Raw genomic sequence first — 12,284 nt, 5'->3', positions numbered from 1 at the left:
CAGTACGATCCAATAGGGATCTTATGTTCTTACACTGATGGTGTTTCAAGTAGTTTTGTGCTCATCTAATTTTCTTTTAGGTACCTTCACATATAAATAGACAATTGTGTCTGCAAATGTAAACCTTGAATTGTATACACATATTCCAGAGATGGTTTAAAAGCCTGACAAGAATTAAAACTGAAGGGTCCCAGAAAACGTTATTTCAGCTCTTCTTTTCAGAAGTCTTAAATTTAACAGTAGTTTAAAAAAACAACTAAGAATTTAGGACCAGGGCATAAAAAGTTATAACAGCTGAACCTGGCTCAAATGCAATGGTCCAAAAAGTTCCTTATTTACTTACCTGAAACAGGAACTCTTAACCAAAAGCAGAACTGTTCAACATAAATTCATGTGAACTGCAGGAAATAGCTTCTAAATGGACCACTGCAACATTTCAACTATGGGTGCACTCCAGATCCATTAAAAGCATTTGAAATGTTGCCACTGACTTCAGTAGGAATTAGTTTGCAACTCTAATTTATTATTTTTGGCATGCAATCAGTATTTTGCATGCATTGTTAGCTTTTTTGAGCCAGTATAGGCCAATACTGTAAATTCCTGTATGTCCAGTTTATTTCCTTTTCGCTGTGTTTTTTTTTAAGATTACAGTAACCCCACCATCACCTTTTTATGAGTTATGGTGTCTAATTTAATAACTCCTCTTCCTCAACTGATAGACCCAGGGACTGTCTAAAGGCCTTTTCTCACAACTGCTTCTGGGCTTCATGCCCAAAAAACAGCCTGTGTTGAATGTTAGCAGATATTGGTACATGCTGAACTAGAAATATACTACCATTGCCCTGTACTACCTTAGACTTTAGTATGCCACTGCAGACTCCAACATGTGGGTGGAATGCCAAAAGCTGAATTCACTGCATGGCAGAATATATTCAGGATGCACAAATGGTTGTTTCCTGTGGCTGCCATATGCTGAAGTGATTCTGAAAGTAAGAGCCAAAGCAATCACTGAAGGAAGAGCACAAAAAAACTGGCTAGAAATCTACCCAGATAGATTAAGACAAGGAACTGCAAAGGGCTTTTTACATCAAACTCATTGCTATCCTATGCAAAACAAGTTGTGGTTTATGATGCCTTATGCTATTATACTAGGTACTTGGTTTAAGATGTTTCCAGCTCACTGTCTACCCCCATCCTTGGATGATAATGGTTTTCTTAAGGGTGACCAACCTATCCTGCAAGCTGCAGCCTTCTAATAACATTTGAATGATTAACTATGGATGGCAAGACAGGGGCTTATGGCTCCTTGAAATATGAAGTATATATATGGCTAAAATAAGTATACACTAAATTTTGGGAGATGCTTGTAACATATAGCATATATATATATTTAAAAAATACTGAAATAAGGTTCTGAGTTTAGAAGATTGCTCATAAAATCCAAAAGTAAAATAATGTTTAAAAATTCTAGAAAAGCGCAATATAGTCTCCTAATGTTTTATATTGCTAATTACAGCGATATCCACAGCCAAGGGGCCAGAAGAAGAAGAAGGTTGTGAAATACGGAATGGGTGGCATGATTATCGTCTTGCTGATTTGCATCGTTTGGTTCCCTCTGCTCTTCATGTCTCTAATTAAATCTGTTGCAGGCGTCACAAATAAACCTCTTGATGTATCCATTACAATAACTTTAGGAGGTTATCAGGTACGAACAAGAAACTAAAATGTCATCTTTCCCTTCATCTGTTTCCTTTAAATACTAAACGTTCCTTATATAAATGTATGTCAGGAGTTGCCAGCCCAGTGCCCATGGCTGTGAAGGCCCTTACTGCTGCCCCTGGGTTTTTTCATTTAAAAAAACAAACACCCAAGTCTCTTAGCCCTCCTAGAAGGCAAGATATGTGATTTCTGTGAAATAAGAGTGAGTGTGGGATGCCCACCTTGTATATTTTTCCTGGCACTGAGGAATTCTCCCAGTTGCTGCAGTGTGTGTAAAATCAGTGTTCTGTGAGCTCCACAATCTGGACCAGCCCTAAGGACATAGCTGGTTCAGAGAAGGTTGGCTGCCTCGATAAATGCCTTGAATTTTGATTCTTTTTTTAAAAAAATCCTGATTCTGTTATTAAACTTTGTGTTCTTACTCTCCAGCCTATTTTTACTATGAGTGCTCAGCAGAGTCAACTAAAAAATATGACATCAGCGGAATATAGCAGTTTCCTAAAGAGTTTTCGCTCTAATACAGTAAGTAATTTTATTTCTTTTAAGTGCCTGCTGAACTTTTAAGGTATCAAGTGATTTAGAAGTGCTTTGAAACAAACAAATAAACACAGTGAAGGCTGTAGTTCACAGCAACTGTAGTTGTAGTTTTAAAGCGACAAGAACTGAGACATTCTTTATGAGCGTTCTGTGAGGTAGATTCTCCATGTCATATTTCCAACTGATTTTATGATTAATAGAATTTTCATACTTTGTAATGGCAAAATACTGGGTGGAAAGCACTGGCATTAACTGTAGAGTTATTTCCATCTGCCTGTAATACCAGAATCTTTGTCATGGCATAAAGCATGTCAAGCTTTAGGATGCTGCACTGACAAAAATGTGTTGCAGTTGTTTGCTCTTCCTGGGTGAAGTTTGCTGATTCAGCACTTCCCCTTGCATTCAGCTATTGCCCTAGTCATAGTACATAATATTTTCTCCAAACTGCCTCTATCTCCATCTTTTTGTGGGCTACTGAAGAATGATACCAGCAACAAGTACCAAAAAGAATCTGAAGGCAAAGGGATAAAAGCTTCATCTTCCTCCTTTTCTTTTTTAGGCTGCTCTACAGTTTCTAGAAAACTATGGTAATGAAGATATAACAGTTGCACAGCTAGAAGGCAATTCAAATTCCTTATGGACTATCAGCCCTCCCAGCAGGAAAAAAATGATTGATGAGCTCAATGCAGAGAATGCTGAATTTTCTGTAGTTATTTCATGGAGTATTCAAAGGTATGGCTTCATTGCTAGAATATAGTGTTATTGTTGTTTGTCTAGTGACTGACACAATCCCTACATATCATCGTTTAGGGATCCCTTTGTCTAAGGTTCCCTGGCACTAGGAGCCAGCTAAAAGCCCCCCTGCCAAATCCATGAGCTCCCTGCAGAACACATACATTCTGGTACAATTGTGGTAAATCCGGATCAGTTGTTTGTCATCTCTTAGAAAATGGAAAGAAGCAAGGACAAACGCCTCCCATCATGACATTCTAGGTGCAGCAAAATTATTAGCATCAAATAAAAGACAGTTGGGTTTTCTGATAGTACTTGGATGTAGATGTTGCTTCAACAGGGGGCAGGGCAATTATTTTTGAACCATTGCAGTTACGGGTCCAGTGTACATGAAGGAGCATCTCTACCCTCATTGTCCAGCCCAGACACTGAGGTCCAGTGCCAAGGGCCTTCTGGCGGTTCCCTCACTATGAGAAGTGAGGTTACAGGGAAACCCAGCCAGCTGGGCGGAGTATAAATAATAAATTATTATTATAGGATTGAGTTGCCAATGGTCATGGAGCGGTAATTTGCCCAAAAGCAAATCTAATGCGGATTCACCCAATCTGAACTATCCTGACCAATGTACGGATTGGATTTGATTCTGCTCTTGAATCTGCACATTGCTAGATCCTCCATTCATACCTCATACAGATCTCACGTGTTAAGACTGCCTCTGTGTCTACCTTGTTTTTTAAAGGGAGGTGCAGATGCCTTGTGGCTATTTGGCCAGCAATTCCTGCAATTCCCTATAATGAAAAGAAAGAAAGTTCCCTAGGAGTAATGAATCCTGCCCTCCATATTCCTGTCTGTTGCAGAACTGGGGGTCTGCCAGAATTGGGTCTTAGCCTTCATTCCTAGTTCTCAAAGAAATATAACATAGTCTATCACCCAGTGAGAATGGCATTTTGAATACAGCAAAGTCAGAGCAATTGTACATTCATGAACTGTTGCACCGCCTTACTCTTGTTCATACCTTTTCTTAAAGAAACCTCTCCCTTGGAGCAAAAGCAGAAATAGCATCTGATAAACAGAGTCACAACCTACGAAAGCAAGCAAGAAAACTTATTGCTAAAATGATGGACAACCAAATGCAACCTGCACCTGTGTAGGTCATTTTCTATGCTTATTAATATGTTGATTTTTCTTATAAGCAGAGCTACAAATTACTGACTTGGGCAAAGAAAATTGCAATATTGCAACTCCTGTAAAAATGTGTTGAAACTGTTGCCTTATTTCCAAAGTGGCATTTTGTAGTTATTTCGATTTTCAGTAAGATAACCTCATTTAACTTTTATTTATCCTTCTGCACTTTCTTATAATGAAGTGGGGAGGAGTCCTATCTACCATCTGCTGTGTGCATGCACATGCGCTACCAAACAAAGATGTTGATGTTGTCAGCTTTGGCAATTAGCTATTGGAGAAAGGCTGAATTATTGCAGGCCAGAGGCACCTGATGAGGTGCTGAAGGGGAGAGAGGCAAAAGTAGGAAGGGAGATGCTGAGAAATGCATACAATAAGATGCAGCCTGAAGCTCTCATGTGGCCTTCATTCTACCCTAAGTGGAGAATATTTAGTGGAGGCAGGGGTAGCTACTGACAGAAAAATACTGTAAATTCCATTAAAACAAAGCTTTCCAAACTGTGTTGCGACACACTAGTGTGTTGGTGTGTCATGTGAACACTTCTCCTGGGGCTGGAAAGGGGTTAGTTTAACCTTCAGTTTGCTAGTAAAACTGAATTACTGTGTTGTGAAATAATGCATTTCTACAAACACCAACTTGAAAAGTTTGGAAAGCTCTGCATTAGAATCCAGTGCCGTGAAGAATAATTCCCAGGTTTGACTGTGGTCTCGTTGTTTAGGACTTTCATGTTGTAAAAATTATATCCAAGGCAAATTTCAAATGACCTTGTATTGGTATTTCCCTCAATTTATTTTTCTTTTGCAGAATACTGCATGAAGTGTATCCACGCTATATCAAGGCACCTAGTGATTCTGTTGCAAAACCCATAAAGCAGCTCTTGACAGGTATGGAGTGATCCACTGCTCATTTCTAACAGGAATATTATTTCATAATGCACCCTGATTCAGACACTTTATTGTCTAGATTGCATTACTGCCTGTATAGGGTGGGTACAGGAGCTGAAGCAAAATTCCTCAGATAACAGCTGAAATTAAGATAATTTGCACATGAGATACTGACAAAATGGTTTGTTTGGTTTTTGTAGATGGAAAAAATGAAGACATCACTGTTTCACTGTCCAGGCATAATGAAACTGAGTGGTGGGTTCTAAACCAGACTAAAAAAACTCTAGGAGCAGGAAATACAAGCCTGGAACTTATTGTGTTCAGTGACAAAGTTAGCCCTCCGAGCCTGGGATTCTTGGCAGGCTATGGGTAAGCAACCATCTTCTACAAATATCATGTGAGGGGGTTTTGCAGAGAAGCAGTTTAAAGAAGCCACCTTTGCACATGGTGACCTCTAACTCCTGGGAGGAAGAGGGGTCTTGGGCTGCCCTTGCCTCGCGAGGAGCTCTCCCCCTCCTCCTGCCGAAAGACGGGCTCTAGGGTGGGTCTTCTGAGGGTGGTGCTTTCCGGCACTTTTTGGTGGAGAAAAAAAAGCACTGGGTATCAATATATCTGCCAGAATGAGGGGCAGACCATGCTGATGGCTTCACTTGGCGGTATATTGTGGGTGGAACTGCCACTGAGTCCCTCTGCCTCCAGCACACCAAGGGACAAAACAAGCTGCAGCTGAGTGAAACTGCAGTACAGCTTGTTCCTCCCTCCACTTCTTTAAGCTGCCTGGCTGAGGAGCGTGCGGCTGTCCTTGCCTCAGCCAAGCAGTTTTATGGAGCCCCTGAGCCAGCAGCAGGGTGGGGGCTCTGTTAAAGTGCTCCCACTCACCAGCTGAGGGAGCCCTGATCCTTCCCCTGCTTGTATGCTGGGGAGCAGGAGGCTTCACACTGCCCCGATGAAGTCTAACATTGCCTCTGGCTTGTGCAAGCTGGAGATGGGGGGTGGGTCCTCTGTTAGACTTCTCCCAGCAGAGTCAGGCCATCTCTTTTCCTTGGAGAAAGAGGCAGCCTCTCCATGCGCTTGTGTGCCTTTGCCTGGGAGGGTGGGCTGCATCTTTCCTCCCGGGGTGAACAAGGAAAGTGGCACTGCACCCACACAGGCAAAGGCAGCTACCTGGTCCACCTTCATGGAGTGGGGGGCAAGCAGGCTGCCTCTTTCTCGCCCACTGCCTGCGCTGGCAAAGGTAGAGAAAGCACTGCAAATGGAGCCTGTCCAGCTCAGTCGGCAGTGCCTCTTTCATCTTTGGACAGTGAGGGGAGGGCGAGCGGCCTCTTTCCTGGGAGAAAGAAGTAGCTCGCCCGCCTCAACGCAGCAAAGACAACTCCCTCAGATGTAATGAAGCCCCCACCTCGCCTCTGGCTTGTGTTAACTGGTGGCACCTTTAAACTTCTCCATTCAGGGGCACGCAGCTGCCTGTCCCTCAGTGGAGACAGTGGGGCTTGCTCAGCTGGAGGGTGGGAGCTTTTTTGCCTCCCAGCTGAGCAGCAGGCACCTTGGCCCTGGCCTGCGAGGCACTGGGGTAAAAGCACCTTAGCTCCTGCAGTGAGAGCTGAGGCAGTTTCACCCCATGCCTTGCCAGCTGGGGCCAAAACAACTTGTTTCAACATCACAGTGTATCGCCAAACCGCAATGTTTGGATGGTGATACATCGTGATGTTGAAATCCTAATATTGCCCAGCCCTACTCCTAATCATTCAGCTTGCTAAGCCTTCATTTGATGAAACCATGTTGATATAGGCAGGCTACCACAATCCTAGATTGGCATAAGTCTTCTATCCTTACCTTTACAGAAACTACATTCAAGCATCTGTCATAGTACTTGCATATTCTTCCCCTGATACTTGTGCCTCTGTCTTTCCATCTGTTTCCTAAGTCTTTCTTTATGTTGTATACTTCCCTCAGGACAGGGACATTTCTTTTTGGTGAGGTAGGAAAGAAAAGTAATTTGGATGAATTAATCTATTAAAATGAAAGTGAATTATAAATTGGCTGTATTTTTATGTTTTCCTTTCTTCTCAGTATCCACATTTCATAATTCTGTGATTACATTTTAAATCTTTTCACATTTTAAAATATTATTACCTTTCCCCGCCCCCTTGTTTTGCAGCATCATGGGCTTATATGCTTCAGTCGTCCTGGTAATAGGAAAATTTGTCCGTGAGTTCTTCAGTGGGATTTCCCACTCCATCATGTTTGAAGAGCTGCCCAATGTAGATCGCATCCTCAAATTGTGCACCGACATCTTCTTAGTGCGGGAGACTGGTGAACTGGAATTGGAAGAAGATTTATATGCCAAATTAATATTCCTGTACCGCTCCCCAGAGACTATGATCAAATGGACTAGAGAAAAAACAAATTGATCTTTTCGGGATTTGCATTGTAATTCAAGATGACTTCAACTGGTTGTCGTTTTTTTAAAAAACAAAACAAAGCACAACATTCTCTTAAGAGGGAAGCCTTTTATAATTAGGTAGCAATGAATTTTCTGTTTGTGGAGTCCATTTGGCTCCCTAGAAATATATGCTGCCTTTCAAATCAAAGATGAAGAAAGCTAGCCTTTGTTTTCAAATACAACTCCTCTAACATCAGAGAAATCTGCTTTTCATTTTAGTGAACAAAATATTCTGCATCCATGTCTGACTTGGGCTTCAGCTCTCATTCTCAAGGGAAAAAGAAGGATATCACAGCTGAATTAATCAGATCCTCACTTATTCTGGAGTGGTGTGCAATATGCTGTTTTGCATCACTTTCAAGGGGCAGCAGTGATCTGAGGAGTTGTTCTAGAAAATCCAAGACAATGGATTACAGAGGGTGCTGAAGGCAACTTTGTTATGTGCATTTCTAGAAAACCAGATCTGCAGATGTACTTCTGGAAGGAAAAAAACTTCACTGACATTATCTTTAACTGCCTTATTTTATTTGAACAATTAACAGGAGGCATTGAAAACATCAGTGACTTTACTCAGGAAAATAAAAACTGTCAAAAGTTTAACTAGCGAATAATGATTATGGTGAAGCGTTGTAATATTTTGCTGGGCCAACTGCTCCCAAGTAGCCAGGTATTTTTTTAAATAAGCCAGTTGAACTTTATGATGCCTTTGGCTTGTTCAAATATAGTATGTTTGGCAAAACAAATTATCATTTGTTTTAATATCTGAACTCAAGCCTCTCCAAAAACAATGATTGGCTGGGAGCTGACGAACTCGCACCTGAAGCCACAGTTTAGAGCTGGTTTACAAACCACAGTGCGCGCCGACTGTGGTTTGCTGTTATGTCTGAATTCACAGACCATTGACAAACCACAGTTAGGGCCATTGCTCTGCTTTAAGAGGCTGCTGCACCATGGAAATTAGAATGAATTTAAGAAGCTTGAGTCTTGGGCAGCTGGGAAAGGAAAAGAAGCTTTAAACTGTTGTATTACTGTTGTACATTGGAAAGGTCAAAACCATGGTGTGATTTTTTTTAAACGGTGAATACCATTAATCATGGTTTTGCATTTCATTTGAACCCAGCCTTTGATTTCTTGGAAACATTTAAAGACAAAATAGGGGAAAGCATGTTGTAGGAAGCAAAAGAAAACGATCACCCTATACGGACGTTTAAATGTAAACCATCTGACTTCTACCTAGTATTTTCCTTCCAGTGTTTCAGGTATACAGAAATGTTAACATATGCAAATTCTCGTTTTTATGTCCAGGATGTGTTTTTAAAGTTCCTAATTATGATAAAACATATATATAATGAGCTTGAAAAAAAGGGGCTTTTCTTAAATTATTGCTATTGGTGAACACCGGCTATTTAGCAGAGGACAGTGTAGCATGAACATTTAAGTGTTGCAATGTAATTTGCATTACATGGTTTAGAAAATGCAATTTCTCAGCAACAGAAAAATCACTGAATGGATAAGGTATGTTAAGGGGTTTTACTGTGCAGTTTTCACTCCATACTGACAAATAAAGCACATGCTGCAAAGTCATTTCAGAAGTATTTTTTCATATGCTTGTTTACATTGAATGAATTTTTTTTATAAACTGAAAGTGTCTACGTAGTGAGATTGTCAGTAATCATTGAACTATCATAACTATTTATTGTATTTGATAATGTTACAAGTCACTAGAAGGTAGATGGGAACTGAACAGGAAACTGTAAAATTACTTGCACATTTTAGTCTAGGGTGTATGTTAGGTAGAAGAAAATTGTGACATGACATGCCCACACAGTTGATCTGTTTCCATCAAAACATTGCTGGTATATTTCAATACTGTGAAAATTAGCATATTGACACTAGGAAGTGCACACCAAAATAAACCACTTTGGGATATTGCACCAATAAAACGCATGGTGACTCGACACATATTCAAATGTTATTATAATTTTCTAACAAAGCATAGTTAGTCTAGCTCTCCTTGTAAAAAAACCATTGACAGAAGCAACATAAACAACGTCCTTTAAAGACATAAATGAAGTGTTTACAAATACCGTATATGCAGACCCTAAACTTACACAAGATGAAAACTTGCATACATTAGACTTCACTTAGAAATCAGATGTTTCAGGGCCGTTTGTTCCCATTTTTTACACATTTTCCTCCCTTTACCTATGTAGCTAAATGCGCCTACTTCTTAAGGAGAACTCTTCATGTATCTGACAACGGCTGCAGTCCACAAAAGCTTGTGCCAGAAAGCTAACAAAAATATCATTTTCCTCTGCTACTGTTTTACTGCAAGAGATTTAACATGGCTCCCCTATGGAATTTGAATCAAATTAGTAAGACAGAACCAATAGAGAAGCTGACTGGTATAGAATGGCCCTGCTAGATTTAGGCAAAAGTCAGGCACCCCGTTTCCCCATTGCAGCCTACCTCACGTTTCCATGAATATCGCAAGTAGGCCATGGAGGGAAGAGTTTGTCCCTGTTGTTTTCCCATCAGCAGCTAGTATCCAGGAGCACCTTGCTTCAGAATTGGGTAGTTGCGTTTAGCTATCAAGAATTTGTCTAAATACTCCATTTTAAAGTTATCCAGAATCAGTGGCCATCACCTCATATTGGGGCTGCAAATTCTATGAGCTAATTATGTGTTATGTATGGCTATCCTATTTCCATTCAATTTCATTGAACGGCTTTATGTTCTAGTACTAGGAAAGAGACGATAACTTCTCTGTCCACTTTCTGCACGCTATGCATGATTTTATAAGCCTCTCAAAACTTTCCCACTTTAGACATCTTTTTTCTAAAGTATAATGCCCCAGAAGGTGCTGCAGTTCCTGCTGACTTTGTAATTGTTAATATGTCTCTGCCTTCTTGACCTCTGCTAGTTATTTATTACTCCTCCATTCTCAAGCCATACTTGTCACTTTGGGCCAGTAATCATCATTTTAAAGGAAATGCTTCCCACTGAAATTGTAACAATACATGAGGATTTGTGCAGTCCTCAAATGCTATCTGCTAGGAAATAAAAGTCCTTTGTACATGTCCTGTGTCCTCAAGGTGCTGTGTACTTCAGTACAGGACTGGACATAGGAAACAGCAGATTATTTGAATCTTCCAAAACTCTACTGCCTTTTTCTGATCAAAGCTATATAGGGCTCTAAGTAGCATGGTTGAGCTCTACACAACCACCAAAGCAGATTAAAGTCTTAAATCACATTTAAATCCTTACTGAATGAAAACTGTGTGTCTGATTATCTCTCCTGTACATGCATGTTATTTATAAAGCATAACTTTTTCAAAGAATTAATTATATGTATCTTCTCGTTTTTTTAGAACAACGTTGTGATACATTACACCTAGGGATCGGCCTTGATTTGTACCAGGACAATGTCCTGGAACATGTGAAGTAATAAAGTACCTCCAACTTTGTGCAGAGTGCTTTTCTCTTGCCACTGAGTAACCAACTGCAGTCTTTCCCATCACATTAGGATTAAAACTTTAATGACCAGGCAAATGGCATGGCATCCAAGTATGCCTGAGCCCTGGTGACTATTTCTTGAAGATAAGCACTATCCAATAATGGAAGTGTTTTTTTCTGTTAGAGCAAGAACTTCTAGAAAGATGGCTCCAAGAATGGCTTAAGCTCATTTCCATGGCAAGGTTAAACACCATGAATGTCTGTGGGGATCATTGCAAGTCAGTCAGCAAGAGTGATGAAGTGTGCTTTCTATCTGATACTACGAACCTTGGGGTGGAAGTATAGCTATCTATCTAATGTACCTCTAGGCCCCAGCCTCTCATTTAAACAAAAATCATGTACAATGGAATCCCTACTTACACAGGGTGAGCACAAGTGGGGATTCCCCTGTTCCACCCCCTTTTGGTGATGAAAAAGGTGCACGCAAATGGCACACAAGCAAGTGAGGTGGTACCTGTACTTGAGCTGTGTAGGCACACTCAATAAGCCTAATTGGAAAAGAGAATGTTGCACAGAATAGATTTTTAAGAAAGCAGGAATGTCATGGTGTCTCAGTTCTGGTGGTTATTGATCCATCCCACTTTCAGCATTTTTTCTTGCAGCTAAAACTGTAAATACATGTAAAAAGCTATGAATGCACTATATCAAGCTATGGTTTAGTGTTTGATTTTGTTGCCTGAAATGCAGTGTGAAAAAACAGTGGCAATGTGACTAGCAAAAAAAAAATGTTAAAATACTAATACCCTTTGTATAATGTAATTATGATATGAAAAGGCCTTTTTCTTGATTAAAGTTTCTTTTAAAAATAATACTTCTCTGTTGCCATTTTTCAATCACTGATGTCATCAGCGCAGCAACCAAAATTTATGAGCACCAAAATTAGTTTTTTCCATGATCCCACCACTATGTCCAGAGCGAAAGGGACAGTGTCTTCTGTAATTATGCTGAGCTTGAGTTCCAACATAGGTGTGTTAAGTGAGGTCCTTCCCTCCTCAAAAGCTCAGAAAAGGAATAGGAACTTATACCCAATGCATTAAGGGCACTTATGGATGGCTGATAGTTTTGGGTGGGATTCAATCAGATACTTAGCAGATTCGGGACATGCAATTAAAAATCATTTAGAGGTCTTGGGCAACAAGTGCGCTTCCCCAAATGATTGTAGTTTTTATCTATTTCATTAAATTTATATATTGCTTAACTGTAGTAAAAAAAGAAACAAACCTCCTAGTGGTTTACTTTTTGTGGTAAGTGAAGTATGGCATCATCATCA

The 12,284-nt window shown here is 40.2% G+C and overlaps 1 protein-coding gene across 8 annotated transcripts in view; it reads left to right on the top strand.

The window, feature by feature from the left end:
- Positions 1–11,823, top strand: part of PIEZO2 (piezo type mechanosensitive ion channel component 2) — a 211,157-nt gene extending 199,334 nt beyond the window's left edge. For all 8 annotated transcript variants that reach the window (XM_053396557.1, XM_053396555.1, XM_053396553.1 and 5 more), the window contains 7 exons: positions 1,517–1,705; positions 2,149–2,241; positions 2,816–2,988; positions 4,016–4,135; positions 4,976–5,055; positions 5,256–5,424; positions 7,214–11,823. In XM_053396557.1, coding sequence (XP_053252532.1) covers positions 1,517–1,705; positions 2,149–2,241; positions 2,816–2,988; positions 4,016–4,135; positions 4,976–5,055; positions 5,256–5,424; positions 7,214–7,466 — 1,077 coding nt within the window. In that variant the 3' untranslated portion in view covers positions 7,467–11,823. The remainder of the gene's footprint in view (positions 1–1,516; positions 1,706–2,148; positions 2,242–2,815; positions 2,989–4,015; positions 4,136–4,975; positions 5,056–5,255; positions 5,425–7,213) is intronic.
- The last annotated feature ends 461 nt before the right edge of the window (positions 11,824–12,284 follow it).

This window comes from Podarcis raffonei, chromosome 7 (genome assembly GCF_027172205.1).
Source record: "Podarcis raffonei isolate rPodRaf1 chromosome 7, rPodRaf1.pri, whole genome shotgun sequence".
In the NCBI taxonomy this organism is placed as follows: Eukaryota; Metazoa; Chordata; class Lepidosauria; order Squamata; family Lacertidae; genus Podarcis; species Podarcis raffonei.
This window is presented reverse-complemented; position numbering and strand designations above follow the sequence as displayed.